Below are 21215 nucleotides of genomic sequence, written 5' to 3'. Positions count from 1 at the left end.
GTTTTAGCTCTTAAATTTGATTCATAGTGGTCTGAAAGGCTTAAATTGACTAGGTGAAACCTGCAGAAATCCTGTTGAATTGTCAGGGCATAAACAGTGCCGAAATGTTTTGTTGTCAAAGATAAATGTGGAAGTCAGTGCATTTTTTTTTCTAAGGTCCACTAGGTGGCAGTAGTAGACTAGGCAGTACAACTTGGGTCAGCTCCCACCCATCTGTATGTGCTATAGCATTAAACCACAGGAAAGCACTGCAGATGTCTTGCTTTAGAAATCTGCTGTGATAGCCTGCTGCACTTTGATTGTATCCTATAAAGGCCTCTAAATATTTTAGTTGCAGACTTTTATTATAGGCTGAAGTGTAATAAAAATCTGTCATACACAGTACATTTTCACATCTCTCTCTCTTTCCTTCTCTGTCTCTCCCTCTCGCCGTCTCCCAGGAGGTAGATTTGATCAGAGAGCAGGTGCAGCAGCTCATCTCCCTGCCTATGTGGATGTGCCTCCTACCAGTAAGATGTCAACCTATTACCCTAATTAAGTTTTTCTGGTGGTTATTGGCGCACACCAAGAAATTACTTTTTTTTTTTTTTTTGTCATTTTGTAGGAACCTTTGCCTCCTTGTTATGACACTAATCCTGAGGTAGACTTGACAGTCTTTCTGATTTGTTTCTATCGTGTTTGCAGTCCAGACTCCAACACGAGCTTAAGAAAGTCCCAAAGCTGCAGAAATTCTGGAATCTAATCAAGAAGAAATTTGATAAGATGGATGCTGACGCAGCTGAGCAGTAATACTATTTTCTTTGCTTGCATGTTCAGATCTCTACAGACTGGGAAACTATGTTTTGTATCACATGAGCTTCTTGGCCTTTTCTGATTTGCTTTCTTTGTCTTCCTCAGGGCAAATAAAGAGAGGACCTTCCTCTCGGCTCTCATTAAAAAGTTTCTTGGGGTGCTCACGTCAATTCCGCCATCAGGTAAACAGGATCAAAACACTATTTCCATTGGGATTTCATAGTGTTGTGTATAACTATATCTCATGGAATTCCTTCAGCAAGAAGAATGACCATTATGACCTATTTTAATACAAAAAAATAAAATAGTGCATCCCTGGCGTTGAATTCTAACTCCAAATATTGAGTAAAATTACTGATGCTGCATAACTTTCCTTGTGACATTGGTCCCAAAACAGGTCTTTGAATGTACTCTTTCTACCTTTACCAGCATGATTAATGTGCGTTTCTAGAGCTTGCACAGAATCAGATAGCACATCTCTGCAGTCCAGGGCCATATTGCCAGTATGAAACACATTATTACCCTTTTTTATCACTATTTCAGTTGCACTACTCCGTCCTTTCAGAGTCGTGCAGCCTCTGAAGGAGCATGTGCTCCAGCTGCCGTAGAGCCACTGGCACTGACTACTATGTTGTAATGCAGGCCGACACAGAGGCCCCCACCTGACTGCTAAAAACAGAACATGTGTATTTGTGTGTTTAGGTAGAATTCAAATCTGACAGGGTAGATTATAATCGAAATCCCAGCAGGATCCACATCACTCTAATACTTGCTGCTTGCCTCAACTTTAAGTGCACACCCATACACACCAACATGCTTAATGAGGGCTGAGGTCTCAGCATGCTGCTGTGCTGGCAATGCAGTATCTCATAGTGAGGCTCACATACTCAGCATGGCACCTTGGTGTTGTCCACATGCGTTTGCTGTTCTCATATCCTTGGTGATAACTACACAACCTCCCTTCCACTGCTACATCTTATCGTTCCTTATCTTTTTTTCAGCCTTGGATGTTTAGATAGTGACATCTACATGTCTGTCAGATTGCTTTTGTCATTGACAACATGCAATTTCTGAAGTGAAGCGCTAATTTCCATGCTTTGCTCCTTCCTTTTCCATAGGACCTGTATGCATGGACAAAGTACATTACTGTGAGAGATTCATTGAACTCATGATAGATTTGGAGGTAAGACCAAATACCAAAACCTTGTTCAGTAAATATTACAATCTCTTGCCATTCTTTTCTCTCCCTGGATTGGGTTGTGTGCAGTGCAAGAGGATGCACTCAATCTTAACACAGACTTTCCAGATAGTCATTTCCACTGTGTGTGTACTCCTATAAGGGTGTAGGGCTACAGTATATTTGCTTAATCATGGTATCCTGGTGAAGGAAGCGGCATAGACATTAGTTTCTGCAGACCTCATTTGCCTTGCGTCCTTCACATTTATAGCTAACTCAGGTAACAGACAATGGACAAAAATGTTGGGTCTCAGCTCCGCCCAATGTGTCTCTGTCATTACTGTCTGCAAAGCTCCACAGTATTTGAAACAATAGTCTTTGAGTAACAGAGATGTTGTTTTCAGCCTGATAGCTTTTGACATCTGGTATAAGGTGTAGAGTAATGTGCAGTGTCTGCTGCAGGTTGTGAACCTGAGACCCAATTCCCTTCTGGAATAATCTGTGTTTGAAGGAGCAATTGGTAAAAACACGTTTGTTCTGTACTATCTATTTTTTTTTTTTTTTTTTTAATGAACATCCCATTTTAAATTAATTGTCCTACATTCATTTATCTGCTGTTTGAGATAAACGTCTTGTAGGTGAAATACACAGTAGAGGAACACATATCCCAGTTGTTTAAACAAATAATCCAATACCTTGAATGAAAATCACACTGTAAAATTATTATTTTTTATGGTTGATTTGTGCAGCTCTACTCTAATGGAGGAACTGGTATTCATGGTGCACAAAATAGCTCATAAAGATGGAGGGACCTTTTATGAGCAATCATCATATTGGGTAATTTAAAATATTTCAAAATAGAATTTGACCTAGTGTTTCAGTGAGGCAACCTTGCCAGTAAGGTTGGCTATCTTGAGTAAAGACACAGTGTCACATAAGAGTGTTGCTACTGCTGCCTGTGCAGATCTCGTGTTACTAGCAAGGGAGCTCAATAGATTTCATCTGGCTACTTGCTGACAGGCCGGCCTTGCTGTTCCTGGCAGCGGCTAGTGGCCGGCCAGCCTACAGTCTCTAGAGACATCTCTTGTCCTTCAGCGCTGTCCTTTTACAAAGTCTCAGTTGCTTGAAATCCATACTTCCCCTCTTTGATGACAACCTGAAAATGAATGGGGGGGGGATCCCCAAGTTTCATGCCTGTTTCATGCTGGCTGTCAGGACAGTGTTGCGATCAAAGAGATTTCTTCTGGCTAGTTCTTCTGTTTTTGCTCTTATAGTATGATAAATTGAACTCCTTTTTTGTTCTGTATGCAGCAGTCAGTCGCTCACTCAGACTGTCACTGCATCAGCATGTTCAGTATTTCTTTTTCTGTATTCCTACCAAAGCAGCTCTGTTATCTCATTTTGACAGGTTTCCTCTGTACTTGCCTTCATGTCGTGTTTGTGTGCTACAACAAGCAAATAAATTATGGCTATAGACGTAGCTGAGCCAGTTTTCTTTTTACGTCTCACTGTCAGTGTGCCTTATTGTTTGCTGTTCTATCCTCCAGTATGTTTCAAAAACAGCCTCAAGACAAAAAAAGACCATGGATCAATAAGACGTATGGATAGTCATGGCCCAGATGCTGGGAAATGTGGTTGTTCTTGAGTCAAGTCAATTGATTCTTATGACCCTTGAGGTGTCCCTTAATACAATACCTAATTCCTTATTTTGTGACAGAGAAGCATCAGACTAAGTGTGTGCATGCAATAAATTTTTTCCTCCATGTTATGTCCACTGAAATAGAATTTACCCCTACATCTTTTTTTAACCAAACACATTTCAATTATAGACATATTTTAGCCACAACTGTAAGCATATATTGCAGTGCTGTAAATATGGTGTACTGTGTGTCTAGGCCCTGCTGCCTACCAGACGTTGGTTCAATACCGTGTTGGATGACTCTCACTTGGTGGTCAGATGCCACCTGTCCAGCCTCACTGAGAGAGAAAAGGAGGGCCATCTCTTCTGCCAGGTACCACACACAAGCAAACAGAAGGACATATATACATACACTTGAAATGATTATATTCATGTACACTGACTTCCAAACCACCTCTGCACTCATTTCCATGTGTAGAAGTAATGTGGATTATTGTCTCATTTCTGTAGTTGCTGGACATGCTGAAGTTCTACACAGGCTTTGAGATCAATGACCAGACAGGAAACGCACTGACGGGGAAAGAGATGACCACTCTGCACTATGACAGAATCACCTCCCTGCAGGTAAATACTATACATAAAGAGGTATACACAGACATGTGGTGGTATATTTCCTGCCTACTCTGGTTCTGTTGTTGTTTTTAGACTGAAAGTGCTCAGAGTGTTCTTCATTGATCTCTTTGGGAATCATTGTGCATCTGGAGTATGTGTGTGTGGTGGGAGACATCAACATGAAAACAAAATTATTCAGCCAGTAGCCAAATCTGGTTTTCACAGTTGTGATAATAAATGAAAGGATCCTTGTATATGTGTATAATGCCACATTCTGTTATTTCTCTTTTTTATTTTGTTTTTCCATAATCATTTTTCACTCTATACTACATTGCCTTGATGTAATGATGAGTAATATTTTACAGTGATGGTGCGTATTTGACATAAGTCTGAGTCATTTGCACTGTGTTTTCTGTCTTGCAGAGGGCAGCTTTTGCTCATTTCCCAGAGTTGCAAGACTTTGCTCTGTCCAGCGTAGCAGCAGTGGACACTCGTGAATCCTTGACCAAACACTTTGGCCACCTCAGGTAAATCAAAACATCCAGAATGGATCTTGAAACTAACAACTGCACTTGCAGTTTGTGCACAGATGGAAGGCATGTGTGATTTGACTGAGTACAATTACAGTGACCTCTTAATACTAAAATGCTATAGCACCACAGGGTTGTTTTAACTAACAGGACTACTTCCTGTGTAAATGTACTGCATATCTACCTAGAGGTGACTCACCCTTTCTGCTTTTTACCATTTTGCCTCATTTGCAGAAACTTAAAGTATTTAGTTTGTCCTTAAGAGAACATACCATCATTTCTGAAAACACACAAAATCTGAGGCTCTTCTGATCACTAAATATATAAGCCTCAGTTAAAGTACTGGCACTCATGCAGACTACCTATCTTGGTCCTGTGTTGCAGTGTAGCATCAGCACCACCGCTGCTGCCTGACTTCCCTGCTAAATGGCAGCTAGTGAGCCCTTGAACGGGCAGCTGGTACCAACCAGAGAGAGCGGCACGCCTCATTAATTTAATCGATTTGCAGTGGTTTGAGAATAAACTCTTTGAACAGCTGTGTTTGTCAGATCATATTAGCTTGCCAAAGAGCCAAAAAGCACCCTTGCTTTGATGAACTACCGTGTGTGTGGTTTTGTTACCTTGTGAAGGGGAGTGAAAAGACATAGATTTCTTGGCATTTGCGATCCTAATTAAGTTTTAAATTGAATGAACCATACTTTTAGAAGGTCTTTAAACTGTCATGTTTTGACTCTACAACACACTCTGTGAGTGACCTATTACTAATTTGTTTGTACAGTATGTGATGTCTCTATTTGTCAGAAGTGCTGTGCTGTGTTGGAACAACAAATTTGCTCTCTGCAATCGTTTGTATATGCATCACCTTTTTTTAACTTCTGTAGTGGATTATAAATGCTTTAAACCCGCACTAAGTTTCTTTGAGTCAGGCAGAGGCCTATGAGCTGAGCTGAATCAGGTAAAGACTTAGCTGAACCATTTCATGTATTTCTAGAAGCTCTGCTCCTTTTCCCAGTATTGGGGTTTTGAATATAGCAGGAACCGCATTGTTCCCTGCTCCACAACTGTCACCAAAGCAGCTCCTGGGTAACTCCAAATATGCCGATCAGATTTAACGAGGCACTTTTCATCCAAACAATTCATGCTAATGCCAGTTTATTCCAGCTGCACTACCCACGGGCTAAGCTCCCAGTCACCCGCCGCTCTGAATTTATCCGCTAAGTCCCCCAAACACACAAACGCAGCATTATTGCATTGCCTGCCCACACATATACACACCCATTCTCTCTCCCACACACACACACACACACACACACACACACACACACACACACACACACACACACACTCTTCTTTCAGTTACATAAAACGCGTTGAGTGTCGTTTCAGGTCACAAACTCAGTTGACTACAAGATCAAAGAGTATGCATCACTTTGTGGAATGCTAGCAAAATTGAAGAGAATCATCACTTCTGGAAATGTCAAAATAATTGGTGTAATTTGTTCTATGGATCAGTTCTTCATTGTGGGCATGTCATTGGAAAATGTGTTTTAGATTTTATTGAATCCCAGTTCCCATTCTGAGGATATTATGTGGCTAAGAAAAGAAAACAATATGGTGAAGGCATAAACCACTTTCATTTTCAGCAGATTTGGGCTGCCATAAAAGTCCTTTGTCAAAGTTGTTCTTGTTTTTCTTTAATTAAAAAAGAAAGGCTGGTGATGTTATCTGCTGTTGTGGTTGTGTGTAGTGTCTAACTAGCTGAATGATAATGCCCTTAACTGACCAGGTGATGCCCTCGGTAATTTGCTCTTTGCAAAATTGATGAAATTACACATTTGCTTAATTAAGTTGCTGTTTAATACCCAATATTAATAATAATACCCAAATCTCAACATGGGTCAAGACAGCCTTCATGCTATGGAATAAATTTACTGTAGACCGGTTTCTATTATGTCCCCACCCTTACCTTACCCTGCAAGTAGCTGAGCTGTCAGTCACGACCTGGTATGCCAGGTCATTCACCAGACTGCAACATTGGCAGAATTGCCACCCCACTGCCCACAAGTTGTATCACAAGTAGCAAAATGCATGCACATACACGGATATAGTCGGTCAGTGCCACGTGTGGCTGTCAAGGCCTGTCACAATGTGTCCAGGCCCTGTCCTTCGTTGTGCACCAGACACTGCCCCTGTCACAGTGTGTCAGCCTGATTAAAACAGGTCTGTATGCAGAGAGCCATGCCTCAGCTTTCTGAGATGGAGATGGGCTTTGATTTTCATAATCCTGTCGCATCAGTGCGTCCCGGCCCCTTAACACACACATGCTGACAGAGCAGGAGTGCGGTGTCAAAGCAAACAGAAGTATTGCTTTATGCCCCGGTGCTAACAAGCCCAAAGAATTTGATAAGGCTGTTTATCTTCACGCATATAGTTGTGACGCAGTCATTTGAAAAGTCTTTTTCAGAAGAGACTGGACCTACATGTGATTTTCTTTTTATAAATGAGATGCACCAAAGTAATTATATGTAGTCATTACATTATATGTAGGCAGTTTTTTTTAATCATTGTAATATGAGTACACATCAGATTAACCCTTTCACTCATTACCAAAACATTTTGTCTTCAGACAGCAGTTAGTTATTATCTGCTTAGTGCCAGCTAAATGTGTAATTTACAAATGCAAATATTCTAGCTGACTAACCACTTGTCAACTTCCTCTGTAGTCCCAATACGCTCCACCAGGTGGCCTCATATCTGTGCCTGCTGCCAGAGCTACCTGAAGGGCAAGACACCACCTATGAGAAAGAGGTTCTCCTTGAGCTGCTGGTAAGTGCAGTCTTGGCTTTTATGAAATTGTCTATGCAGAAATTTGAGTTTTTAAGTCAGAAATCGGGGTTTGTTGGGGGGGATGTTGTAATGGATGATGATGAATAATCTATTGCATCTGTACTTGGATGCTAATGGAGACAGGTCCCACTGACGTATGGCTTGTGAACTTAAGCAACCTTGTGGAAATCCAGACGTAGCTGATATATATATATATATACATATAAAAACTTGGACCATATTTTTTTGCTAAATATGACCCTGTTGCTAAAATATTTAATGCCACAGACGGTTTAATTGATTAGATGGAAACTGTTTAGTTGTGCTATAATACTTACTTACTTAATAATTACTATATATACTTCAGGCGCATTGTGCGTGTCAACTGGCAGTATAAGAGATGCACAATTGGTATTGGTGCACCTCTACAAACAATGTTGGTGAACAGTTATTTTCCAGGACAATAACTGACCAGTCAGCGCTACGGCATAATAGGTTTTGTGTTTCTCATTTTAAAGTAATTAATTTAAGGTCTTGACCTTGGAATACATTTAGTATCCCCTCTTCACTGCATGTCCCTTTTGAATTTGCCTTCTAATCCAATTATTGCTTCATGTGGGCATTTGTAGGGTGAATTGAAGACTGTGCTGATGAGAGAGAAAGACACTTTTTCTTCCCCTTTAGTATCTCTTGAAAGGCTAGAGCTAGTTTGATTGTGCTCTCTGCTTCTTCTTCCCTCGCTCTCCCAATTTTCATTTTTAAAACCCCTCCAGAAACTACCCGACCCTCGTCCGGCTCACACATGTGCTGTCGACCTCTTCATCCAAGGGGGTGTTTTAAGGCTGGCCTGCGGTTATTCATAATTACCCACTCAGACCCCTCCCCAGGTCCTCTCTGAGAAGCGATGGAGAAGAGCTGTTTCATAATTATCTGATTATATTGCTGTAGGAGACAATGTCACGGCACTCGTTTGTGTGTGCCTGAGGTTGCCCCCAACAACCAACATCTCTGACCATGTGAGTTTAATAGGAAGGGGCCACATGACTAGAACTCTGCCACATGGTAGCAAAACATTCATACTTGTAGCAGAGAACATACTTAGGGAGAAGGAGCCATTCTTTTTGAGAGTAAGAACTGGTGTTACGGCAGTGTTAGGCTAGATTAGGCTTTTTACTTCTACAGCAGATAGTACTCCCCTTGACATAGTAACTCAGTAGCTCATGTTTTTTCCAGGACAGTAACAAAACAATAGCAACCTGATTGTGTGTACATCCACAAAATCTCAGTAGGACATGTGCTAGGTTCAGAGATTCCTGCAAGAGAAGCTTCCTCTTTAACAGCAATGTTTCACAAAATTGTTCTTCTTTAAGCAAGAACCTACACAAACATAATGAGTATGAGAATCAACACAAAACTAAGCGACAACTATTTTGACAATTAATTAATCGTTTCAGTCATTTTTCAAGCAAAAATGCCAACCATTATCTGGTTTCAGCCTGATTTTGTGGAAATGTTTTTTCTTTATTTCCTGATATCTATTCCAGTAAGGAAGACGATAAAGATCTGGAGACACTCAGCTAAATCGGCACATGTGCATTTGTTTAATAACCCTATTTCTATCTGTCTTCGTCCTCTCTGTCTCTCTCTCTCGATCCCTTGCTGTTTGCCACCCGCACACACAGGTGTCCCGTCATGAGCGCAGAATCTCTCAGATTGAGCAACTTAACCAGATGCCGCTTTATCCAACAGAGAAGATCATCTGGGATGAAAACATCGTCCCGACAGAGTACTACTCAGGCGAAGGTTTGTGCTGCTTGTGTGAATTGTGATTGTGTATGTTTGTGTGAGTTATAGTTTGTCATTGTTTCTGCAAAATGATCTAAACACTTGAATTGCATTGTCTAACGATGTGTAGCATGTTCATTTTGCCAAAAGTTTAAACATTCACATTGGTATGATGATCTAAGCAGCTTAGAACTAGCTCAAGCAGATTGACCCGGTGGGTTTTATACATTTAAAGAACTTTTATATAACTGGACCAGGCATTTAATTGAGACATGCTTTTATTTGTAGTAAAATGGACCAGCGTCTAATTGGGACTAGGCTTTTGATTGAAGTTTTACTGTACATTTGAATATTTTATATAGTATTCATTTGCATGACACATCAAATTTAATTGATGTTGATTAAATTTTTTATATTTTCATATTAAATTGTTGATATTTTATGCATCTACCATGTGACCTCTCTCTTTCTGATGACAAAATGTGCTTAAATCGTAAAACACAGAATTTGGAAATATTTAAATGTAAAACACAGAATTTGGAAAACAATACAACAGAATCTGGACCTTTAAACGGACCTCACAGGGCCCTACCAGTGTCACACACTCATAATTATACACCTACACCTTGTATTATCCCTTATCCTAAGGCCATTCATCTGACACTGAACTGGCACCTCTCTTGGGAATCCTCTTTAGTTTGCAAGGGCACCTTCAACAAACACGCATACCACTGACCATTCAAGCAACCCTTAAGCATATTAACGCTTTGGCTGTGACATTTATACATTCAGTAGTCTGTGTAGAAGCAACAATTTACCCAGTTGATATTACAGAGGTTGCTACATATGACTTTGGCCATTCAACCTTTTTTTTTTGTAATTGTATAGACTATAGACGTATGTGTGTGAATAATTACTCACATATTTAGATTATTCACTCTGTCTTTGTCTATTCATTTGTTTCTTTTTAGGCTGTCTAGCACTACCTAAGCTGAATCTACAGTTCCTGACCCTCCATGACTACCTGTTGAGGAACTTTAACCTCTTTCGTCTAGAGTCCACCTATGAGATCAGACAGGACATAGAGGATGTGGTGTGGCGTATGAAACCATGGTGAGACGTCCTCATCTCTATAAAACTACAGGAAACTTGATCCCGAATCTCTTATTGTTTTCTTGGTACAAAAATAGAAATTTCAGTTCTCAGTTCCTCCATATTCTGTGATTGCAGCTTCATACATGTTCGGGTTTCTTTACTTTATGACAATAGACTGAATATCTTTGGGTTGTGGACAATACAAGACATTTGAGAACATCATCTTGGGCTTTGGGAAACACTGATCAAAATTTTTAGACCAAACAACTAATCGATTAATCGATAAAATAATCGACAGATTAATCGACAATGAAAATTCCCACCATGAGAAACCACTTGGCGAGAGTGGCAAGGAAAACCGAGCAGAACTTAACATTAGGGTGGGCTGCTTTGACTGTGTTGAGTAAGTGAGGGAGAGGGGGGAAAGAGAGCAGGAGGAAAGAGAACACGCAGTAGCACTATGCAAGTTCCACATAGAGATATAAAATAATGGCAGTGGTACAATATGTAAATGAAATAGTTGTAATTAGTGATGAAACAGTTACTGGCTTAATGATAAACCATGGTAAAATTCCCAATGATTATTACCGTACACATTTTTATTACCATGATAACCAGTTTCGGTTAACGCGCTTTGATAAACTCTCGGCAAATACTGTCCCTTAAGCAGGCGCACATGCGCAGTATGCAATGTGGGTTTGTTTGGGTGAATGACAACCTGGCAGAAGAGATATTTCAGTCACTCTGAAGTCTGGTTGTATTTTGGTTTTTATAAGAGTGCTGAGGGAAACTTGATTGAAGAAAATTACCTTATAGCAGACACAGGGTGAGTTAACTTTGGTTTGTCTGTCTGACTTGCTAACAGCTTGTAAACCAAAGCTCTCAGTGTTAGCTGCTCGTTTAAAAAAACAAACTACACATTGTTCTGCTGCTGTGTACATTGTGTGTCTGCAGACTCTATTCGCCGACTGCAAATGCAATGATAAGATGTTACGCAGTTTAGTCTCCAACCAACATATTTTGTTCATTTAAAATCCAGCAGCAAACTAGTTGTAAAAGTGTCCGAACGGGCGAAATGCTGCAGACACCTCTGTGTCATTCATATTAGTTGTTGCGCTCATTGCAGTTATTATCACTGTCTTCTAAAGACTTAATTTGTATGTAATTGTGCATGGAGTCATTGCATTATTTATATAATATAAAATCTTTACTGATAATGCACACTTAGATGGTTTTCATATGTTTACATAGGTATTGGTTATTGTTTCAATGTTTATGCAAACAAACTGTTAATTTTTGTTGTTGTAAATGTATAGTACGTTTTAATCTTTTTCAGCACACTAACAATAATATGATAATACTGATAATCGTGATCATTTTGGTCTAAATTGTGGATAATTTTAGTACCATTTCATCTCTAACTGTAATAATGATAGCAATAATAATGTTCATAATAGGATTAATAATAAAAACTGTAACAGCGGGTGTCAAGCAGGAACATAGGGGCAGTAGGTGGCTTGCAACCACAGATTCAGACTCCACAGTTCCGGAGGCAGATGCATCCACAGAACGTGACAGAAGTAGAGAGAAGAGGGACAAGAAAGCACAAAACTATGGGAGAGGGAAGTCGAGTTAGTAACATGCATTAATGGGATAAGAATGCATACAGATGGAGAGCAGGAGAAAAGTGCATCAGGGGAAGTCTCCCTGCAGCGTAACATAAAGGGAAGATTCAGGGCTTACCTAAGCCAGCCCTAACTATAAGCTTTATTAAAGAGGAAAGTCTTAAGCCTTCTCTTAAATGTGGAGATTGCTTCCGCCTGCGACCTGATTCCACAGGAGACGAGCTTGATAGCTGATGGCTCTGGCTCCCATTCTCCTTTGAGACTCTAGGAACCACTAGTAACCCTGCATTCTGGGAGCGTAGTGGTCTAGTGGTGTAATAAGGTAGTATGAGCTCTTTAAGATAAGATGTTGCCTGACCATTAAGGGCTCACTGTAGGTGAGCAGAGGGATTTTAATTTCTACTCTAGATCTGACAGGGAGCCAGTGCAGAGAAGCTAAGTAGAACAAATTTCTACCATTATCTCAGCCACAGCACACTTTGTCTTATTACTCCAATGAATGAAGATTCTAATCCTCTGTCTGCATCTCACATGGTGGCATGGTACATTGATACTATTTTATTAAAAGACTGTCATTTGGTACACCACATTTGGAAACCCATTGCTTAACATAATAAGTGCTCCCATTATGTCAGTTGATGTAGCAACTTGCTTGTTGTTCCTGTGAAAGTAAATAAGTAAGCAGTAGTGCCATGTGCTGTCCTAAATCCAACTGATTTAAATCAGCCCACAGCGCTTGTCTAACTTCTTGCTTTGTCTGTCCCTCCGCACAGGCAATCAGAGTATGGCGGAGTGGTGTTTGGGGGCTGGGCCAGGATGGCACAGACGATCACTTCTTTTTCCATAGTAGAGGTTGCCAAGCCCAACATTGGAGAGAGCTGGCCTGCCCGTGTGCGAGCTGATGTCACTGTTAACCTCAATGTACAAGATCATATCAAGCATGAGTGGGAAGGTAATATGTGTGCGCCTGTCTATCATAGGTAGATCTGTTTTGGTCAGTATTTTTTTTTAATATCTTTTCAGCACTTTTAATATCAGTATCATTTATATTGCTTGTTCAAATCTAGCTATACTATACTAGCATTATGTATGTTTTTATTTTAATTCACAAAGGATAATGTGAATGGAAAATTAACACAAACGCATCCTTATACACCTTTTGACTGTTGTTGTTATTATTATTATTACTACTAATATATTATTATTGATAAATAAACTGCCTTGTACCTTATACATCATTACTCTCCCCTTTCATTTTGCCTTGCTACATTTTTTGTTTCCCTCTTTTGTCACTCCTAGTAAGCTGTTTATAACCTCCATAAAGTCTTACCTTACCATTCTGTTCCATCCCACTGGGCCTTGACTCATGACCCTTACCTGCCTCATGTTTCTGTGAAGACGTGCTATTGCTGTGTAGTCTCTACCACTGAGCCTCTTTGTTTTATTTTCTGATCGTTTTTCTTTCCTTCTCTGATAAGGGCACTGTAGATAATGTTAACAGGTGCTTGTCAGTCTTGAAAGACACTGATTACCTGGGAACATAGAAAGCACAATGAGGCCTTCACACTTATAGCTCTCCAGAGAAATATATGGGATATGTTGACCCACTGATGTATGCCAGTGGTGTATTGCACTAATTAATATGGAGAATGAATGCATTCTTTCGTCGGTATTATAGAAGTAATGGCATTATCACTGAATTTAAAAAAAAAAAAAAGGTAAGCCATAAACATCCCAAATTGATGTCTTTACTTTCTTTATACCCGCTTTTATGGTTTTACTTTCTTTCTTGGAATTCGGCGGCGATATGAAGTATTACTTCCTTCCATCCACTAGCCTTTCCCCATAATTAGAGCTTCATGTTTTAAAGATCAGGCAAATGCTGACAGAGCGGTTTCTTTTTTTCCAAACTCCTTCACACTACTATTCCACTACTCTCTCACCTCTCCATAACCTCTCTTTCTCTGTGTACTTTTTCTCTCTTTGTCTCTAAAACCCTTTCTTTCATTCTTTTTCTCGCTCTCTCTAACCCATCTCTCCATCCTCTTTCCCTATAGGGCTGCGGAAGCATGACGTTTGCTTTCTGATCACGGTGCGACCCAACCTGCCCTACGGCACGCGCTTCGACCGTCGGCAGCCCTTTGTGGAGCAGACTGGCCTGGTGTACGTGAGAGGCTGCGAGGTGCAGGGTATGCTGGATGACAAGGGACGTGTCATTGAAGAAGGTATGCACATATATGCCCCTGCCTGCAAACACACACACACACAGACAGACAGACACACACACACCCACCAGTGACACAAGACATCCATCCACCCATCAGACCTCCTATACATAATCATCCCTACCGACAGGTCCTCGGGAGAGGGTCAAACTGGTGTTGCCGTGGTGACAGTCACAGTGAGACCTGACCTGTTTACATTAACATTCCATTAACCTGAGGTCGACAACAACACCTGAGGACTTTGGGCCCTGCCCCCTGCCTAAATTGTATTGTCTATATCTGACCAAATGTGCTTGTCCTGCAGAATACAGTAAGGTGTCATATAGGAAACACTCAGCCCAGTCTCTGTAACAATGTATTGCCAGCAATAATGTGTTATAAATTTGGAAACATATATGAGCACATTGTGAGCTTTTTCCTGTAAGCTACTGTATTTTGCTTATAAAAGCCTTAAAATTTGCTGTCATCAAATATAAGACTCAGGGAGTCTGTTTTGTGTGTGTGTGTCCACACAGGATTCAAGTTTCTGGCCTTTCCTGGAAAGTAAAATATGTTTATACAGTAACATGATCTCCTTTTGTTTACTGTGCCGTATTTCTCCCCACAGCCCAAAGCAGCCCCTCTGAGGGGGGTTGGTTCACCAACATTACCCTGCAGCTCTGCTATTCTAAGTGTTTCCCCTGTGGGAACATGTGTCCATACGCTGAAGCAACCTTTCCCCATCCGCTCTCATCTGTTTGGATTAAATATGCAGAGGGCAGGCCTTTCTAAGTAGACATGCTGCCAGGGAACATGCCCTGCCAATGTCAGCTTTGTTAAACTTTCAGATCCCCAACGGGGCTAAGTGGTACTCTGGGTAACTGGGTGTTGGGGTGATCTCACTTAAATCACACGGCACTTGGTGAAGGTGTGCGGAGATAACAAGCTTAGAGGTGCATTATGGCACACTAACAACTGACTCATTACTGTCTTATAAAAACTATATTCCTCAAAGACGAAATATTTGGGTGAAATTTATTACAAACGGACAAATTCTATGTGACTTAAATGAACAAATGCATGAATCTCCGTTTAAATGATATATTGGTTTAATTCCACCTTTTAATAACTGACAACTTACTACAATGGCGCATAGTTGTTTTAACTACTGACACTCTCTGGCCCAGCTGTCTACATTGTTATCCCATGGTGTTGAGGGTGTAGCTTCCACTCCTAAGCTGTCGGCACACTAATTTTAGTAAGGGGGATGTGAAGATCCCCACATAGCTGCACACAGACAGACGTACACATGGATGGGCACATACACACACCAGAGGCCAATAGTATTGAGTTTCACTCTCCTGCTCTGTGCCCTGCAGCTCCATACAAGAATCTATTTAGACATCTGTGAAAGCTGCACTTGCTGCACCACTCAGGCTCCCTGTGGGATGAAGCCTAAAGCCTGTGGCCTGTCAGTCAAGCATCTACGTGCAATTTGTGTTCCTAAGGAGTCAGTACTGTAGCAAGGCATGTCAGAGTATGCTCTTTTGAAAGGATTTAATTTTTTAAATGTAAGGATTCCAATGTAAATGATTATTAAAAGCATGGTTTAGATTAAGTTTGAATATTGACTTATGTCCTTCTAAAGCTTTGCTCTAAGATTTACATAGTTTTGTGTTTGACTGTTTTGACAATTTGTAACAGTGATTTGAAAAATACAAATTTGATGAATTACTTTCATATTTAGCCCTAAAGGTTATCATTTCTCTGTTGCTCTAACAAGTATTCTCCTCACAACTCTGGTCTAGGACCTGACCCAAAGCCTAAGCTCCGAGGAGATGCCAGAACATTCCGTGTGTGGCTGGACCCGAACCAGTATCAACAGGACATGACCAGCAGTATTCAGAGTGGCACTGAAGACCCATATGAGACTTTCAACATTATCATGAGACGCAAACCCAAGGAGAATAATTTCAAGGTTTGCACTACACGTAGAAGCGCACATATCAGCCCTCACTGTACAATGTATTTGAGTGTTTTATCTTCAGACCTTGAGTTGTGGTCCCAGAGTGATGCATTCCACATATTACACTGTCTGGGTATTGCAGCTGAAAGGTTGGGGCCAGGGCAGCTCAGAGATTAACACCCACTCAAGGCCCTCCCTGTGATCCCATTGAGGGACACTTCTAACTGGATATTTGTGTGATATGTACCTCCACCTCTCTCTCACCTCTAATAATCCCCTTGTGGCAGCAACCTGACATTGCATAAGTATTTGTAGGTTATGCTTTCCTACAGAATGCAAAATTGTCAGTATAACATACATGAGCTGCTGTTAAAGAAGATTAAGAAAGTTAAATCTATGTTGATATTTTTACCGATATTTTAAGTTTTTCAGCAGGTCATAGTGGCTTGTGTGAAACCCATCTGTCTTATGTTGTTTTGCTCCATTTTGTTCACCTTTTTTAAAAATGTTAATTATTCACAAAACCATTTTGCTTCTTTTTTTTAATTTGAGAGCATCTCATTACAGCTTTGTCAAATCTGCTATTTCTAATTCCTTGCACGCATTTCCGTCTTACACACCCTGAGCAATGACAGATGATTTTAAAGTGTGTCTTTTTTTTTGGCGGGGGGGGAGGATTTGAAAAGCACAGGAACTAATGGGTATTCAAGAAACTTTCTTTTCCATCTTTGATGTGTGACACAGATCAAAGTAAACATGTTTCTCTACCCAATGTTTGATGTTCAGGGTATTACACAGTTTGCTGCTCGTTAAAATATAATGGACAGACATTCAAATTACCTGCTGTCCCATCAGCCCACCACAAAGCTATTTGTATCCAGCTAAACCCCCTCTTGTGGGATGGTTGTCTGACGTGCCTCATTCAGTTAGATTATTCTCCTTTAAATTATTCTTTTTAAACTTGGCTATGTACTGGTGTGTCACACTATCACATATCCCTCTGTCTGTTTTAGGCAGTGCTAGAGACCATCAGAAACCTGATGAACACCGAGTGTGTTGTGCCAGACTGGCTTCACGATATTATCCTAGGCTATGGCGATCCAGGCAGTGCACACTACTCGAAAATGCCTAACCAGATCTCCACATTGGACTTCAATGACACCTTTCTGTCCCTGGACCATTTACGTTCGTGTTTCCCTGGCTACACCATAAAAGTCACAGAAGAGAACCCTGAGCTTCAGGTCTCCCCTTTCAGGTAAAAGTCAAAGATCCAATAATCAAATCATAAAGAGACAGGTTGAGATTGATTTACCTTGGTCAAAGTAAATGTATAAACTTTAGTTGTTGTTCTTTTTTTTCTTTTTAACCTGTCTTGCCCTGCAAGTTTTACTATACTCTGTCTATTTTATTATTTATTTAATTATGTGAAGTTATGACAGTTGATGGCACAATGCCACATAATATAATATAGCTATAATAATCCCTCTTTTCCTTAATCCTTTTGCCTTACCAGAATCACGTTTCCCATCTCAAATAAAACTGACAAAGGAAAGAAGAGAAAGGCTGATGAAGAAGTGGAAGACAAAGAGGAAGACATGACATTGACCGTTGAGCCCTATGTTACACTCAACCGTGGCCCATATCCCTACAACCAGCCCAAACGGTGAGAGGCCCAGAATCAGCCTTTTCTGTTCACAACATAATGAGATTAGGTGTCAAATAGTTGTTTGGTGTTTAGTTAAACCCTGACTTCTCCTACTTGCCTCTTTTAAATGTAGTTGCACCTTAACTAGCGCTCTACCCACAGCATATATGGTACAGTAACACATTATGTTGCAGAAAATCTTAAATCCTGAACATTTTTTTACTATAAAACAGTACAGAGGCACCAGTCAAATGCTTGTTATAGGTATCTTACTCTGGGCCTGACTATTTTGTGTTCCATGGTATCAGAATCCGAAATACTTTATTGATCGCAGAGGGGAAATTCTCTTGTCACAATTGCACACTTGTCAAAGGTAGATAGATAAAGAGTATATAAATTTAAAATATAAAGACAAATATAAAGGTGTGTGGGTATGTACAATATTTATATTATTAAGAATTATGGTGAACCAAAAAGGACTAGTGAATAAATAGCAGCAGAGAATATTGCACAAATCTCCTCTGACTTGTGCTATTTTGGTGGTTGTTATGCCTACGCTAGATGGACATTTTTTATGCAGTTAAAGGTGAACAGAAAAGGTTTTCATATTGCTGTACTAATTATATCGCCACAAAATAATTGCCCTTCATGAAAATGTAAGATTCATCTGGTGGTGTTTTAGCTTTTCTAGTTTGCACTTTGATATTTAAATCTTGATAGCAACATCATGTCCATGGGGATGCCCTGACTTACAATCTTTAAAGATGGTCTCAAAGAACATCACAACAAAACTTGCAGCATTTAGCATCTATTTTAAAAAAAACAACTAATGAAAGCATTTGAACACAAAATAGGTTTATGCTGTCAAGGCTGTTTGGTATCTTCAACCCATTACTAGATTAATTAATATCGGCAATGTACATTTTGTCTTACAGGAACACAATTCAGTTCACCCCTACTCAGATTGAAGCCATTCGAGCCGGGATGCAGCCAGGACTCACTATGGTGAGGACTTTGTGTTTTGTGTTTCATTATATTTCTCACATAGTGAATATCTATAAGATATAAATGATGTGTTTGACATAGGAAATGGCAGCATTTGAACAGACACCAACAAATACATGTACCTATCTATTTCTCCTTGAAAGATTAAGTTGATTGCAGTACATAAAATTACCTCAAACTAGTGATAGGCCGAGGCCAATCTGTCATCCTAAATAACAGCAAATTTAATCTAAAACCATTACTGGCTAGAATTAAATATATATATATTTTTATACTGTAGAAAATAATGCAGTTGAAGGACCTCACTTCTGACACACTCTCCCTTAAATACCAGTCACGTTTTGTAATCTACAGCATCACCCAGTTGCACCTTAAACACCACGTTACTGGCTAAGATAACCATTAGGGCTGTAACGGTGCTGAAACCAAGACCAAAACCGTTTCCGAGAGATGGAACCGCGACACACCTGCTCCCCGGACTGTTGAGCTCTCATTAACCCGCAAAGTCTGCTGACTCTGGCTGCGTTGCACTACGGCTACTCCCTGACGCTCCGCAGAGAATAGGTAGCTAGTCTATTTTTGACGGAAGCCACGACAAAGCAACACAGAGCACATCGAACCGGGCAGGAAGTCAGACACAGAACGCCATAGAGAATCTTGTCAATTTTCTAAATAAAACACCCTCCCGGTCATAAAACAACTATAAACACAGTTAAAACAGACAAAAAAAAGAAACCATTTAACTCTGTAGCCTACTTAATAATAGTAGAAGCACAAAAAGCAAGCACTGATTGCCAAATTAACAACATCTAAATGCTCCCTGTGGATATGCAGCCATGCAGACGGCTTATGACATCTGCAGTGGTGTGTTCACTGTCGCTCCGTAATGTAAAATTTCCTCCATGTCTTGTAACATCTCTCTGTTTCCCTGCAAAATGCTAAAAAACATTGCATTTAAACTTAATGCAAGCTGTTGGACTATGTTTTGTAAACATTACACCTTCGACCTATTTTATTGTCTTCCAACTCTGTGTCACGTGACTATTTTGGTCGAGTGAATCATTTCACTTTCCTCTAAATATCGGCATCGAACATTAACGAAAACCATATTGGTCTAACTTTATTCTAAAACCCATTCCAATAAAGTCATCATGCATGTCCTTGAGTGTGATACTGTCTGGGCAGAGAGTCTAGTCAGTCCAGTGTGAGTGTCCAGAGTGCTGATACTGCAGGTGCATACTGTTCCAGCTTGCTGTTACAAAGCCAAAGATTTGCAACCATTAATCTTAGTGAGGTATGCCAAGGGAATTTCTTCACCAGTAAATATGCTGCTGTTTGGTGTCTCACACATGTAGAGCGATGACAAATTTCCCTGAAACCCTCTCTGTAATTTTGGCATTGCCATTGACATCGTCAATCACACATTAAATAACATAGGATAACAAGTATGGAACCACCCAGTCTTATACGCACATCCACAACTATGCCATTCCAGCCTGCCACTGTTTTCACACTGTTTTGACAAAGGCGCTATTCTGATGTGGTGATGGGAAGCTGACAGTGGGGTGTGAGTTATTTATTATGCTGCTAGCTGAGGTAAATATGGCAAGAAGGCTATCGGCAGAGTCGTAAAACAACTCTGCATGCGTGCCTTTCTCTGCTCCTCTCCTCACCCCCTCCAACCTTCCATCTTGGCATATGTCACAGTTGTTAGCAGCCATAACAAACACACACACACACACTGCCTCCTGGTCTGCCTGGCCTGGCTTTCATGTACAAAACCAAGGAGCTGATTATGTACTGATATATGCAGGAATATCTAATTTTGCTTACAGTTTTAGCAGAAATTTCTCACCTGAGATACGAGACCAGCCTGTTTGATGAATATTTATTTAGTAAATTAGATGTGCTATTCCCCCCAGTTAAGTAAATGTGAGGCTTATTATCATTGTTACTTCTATATACAAGTGCTACTAGCATTAGCAAGTACAAAAGGGAGGCTTGAAAGATGTGTTTGCCTCCAGTAGCTTTTCTCCATTTTCAGTAGCTCTACGTGTCTTTTCCCATCTGTGCAGTCACTGGGTCTTGGCATGCCAGCCAACACCACAGGCTTGTTGTTTTGGGTCTTTCTGAGCACGGCTAACTATGGAGCACCACCTTAGCCTGTTCTGACATGCCCATGGCCTAGATGTCACAACCACTAGGATGTCTCCAAGACAAGTGCCATTGCACTGTGACCTAACTTCTGATTCTGATTCTTTCTTGTAAAAAAAATAAACTGTATTTCTTTCCTCCCACCCTCTTCTTGCTTTCC

General features: G+C 40.3%; 1 protein-coding gene across 1 annotated transcript in view; it reads left to right on the top strand.

Annotated features, from left to right (window-relative positions):
• The window catches only part of aqr (aquarius intron-binding spliceosomal factor), a 51951-nt gene that overhangs the window by 5655 nt on the left and 25081 nt on the right, over positions 1–21215 (top strand). The window contains exons 8-23 of the mRNA XM_046062028.1: positions 441–509; positions 685–785; positions 898–974; positions 1911–1975; positions 3865–3981; positions 4119–4232; positions 4644–4747; positions 7474–7576; positions 9259–9379; positions 10333–10474; positions 12855–13033; positions 14139–14306; positions 16094–16263; positions 17265–17506; positions 17765–17914; positions 18832–18901. Of these exons, the coding sequence (XP_045917984.1) occupies positions 441–509; positions 685–785; positions 898–974; positions 1911–1975; positions 3865–3981; positions 4119–4232; positions 4644–4747; positions 7474–7576; positions 9259–9379; positions 10333–10474; positions 12855–13033; positions 14139–14306; positions 16094–16263; positions 17265–17506; positions 17765–17914; positions 18832–18901 (1992 nt within the window). The remainder of the gene's footprint in view (positions 1–440; positions 510–684; positions 786–897; positions 975–1910; positions 1976–3864; positions 3982–4118; positions 4233–4643; positions 4748–7473; positions 7577–9258; positions 9380–10332; positions 10475–12854; positions 13034–14138; positions 14307–16093; positions 16264–17264; positions 17507–17764; positions 17915–18831; positions 18902–21215) is intronic.

Source organism: Micropterus dolomieu, linkage group LG11 (genome assembly GCF_021292245.1).
Source record: "Micropterus dolomieu isolate WLL.071019.BEF.003 ecotype Adirondacks linkage group LG11, ASM2129224v1, whole genome shotgun sequence".
In the NCBI taxonomy this organism is placed as follows: Eukaryota; Metazoa; Chordata; class Actinopteri; order Centrarchiformes; family Centrarchidae; genus Micropterus; species Micropterus dolomieu.
This window is presented reverse-complemented; position numbering and strand designations above follow the sequence as displayed.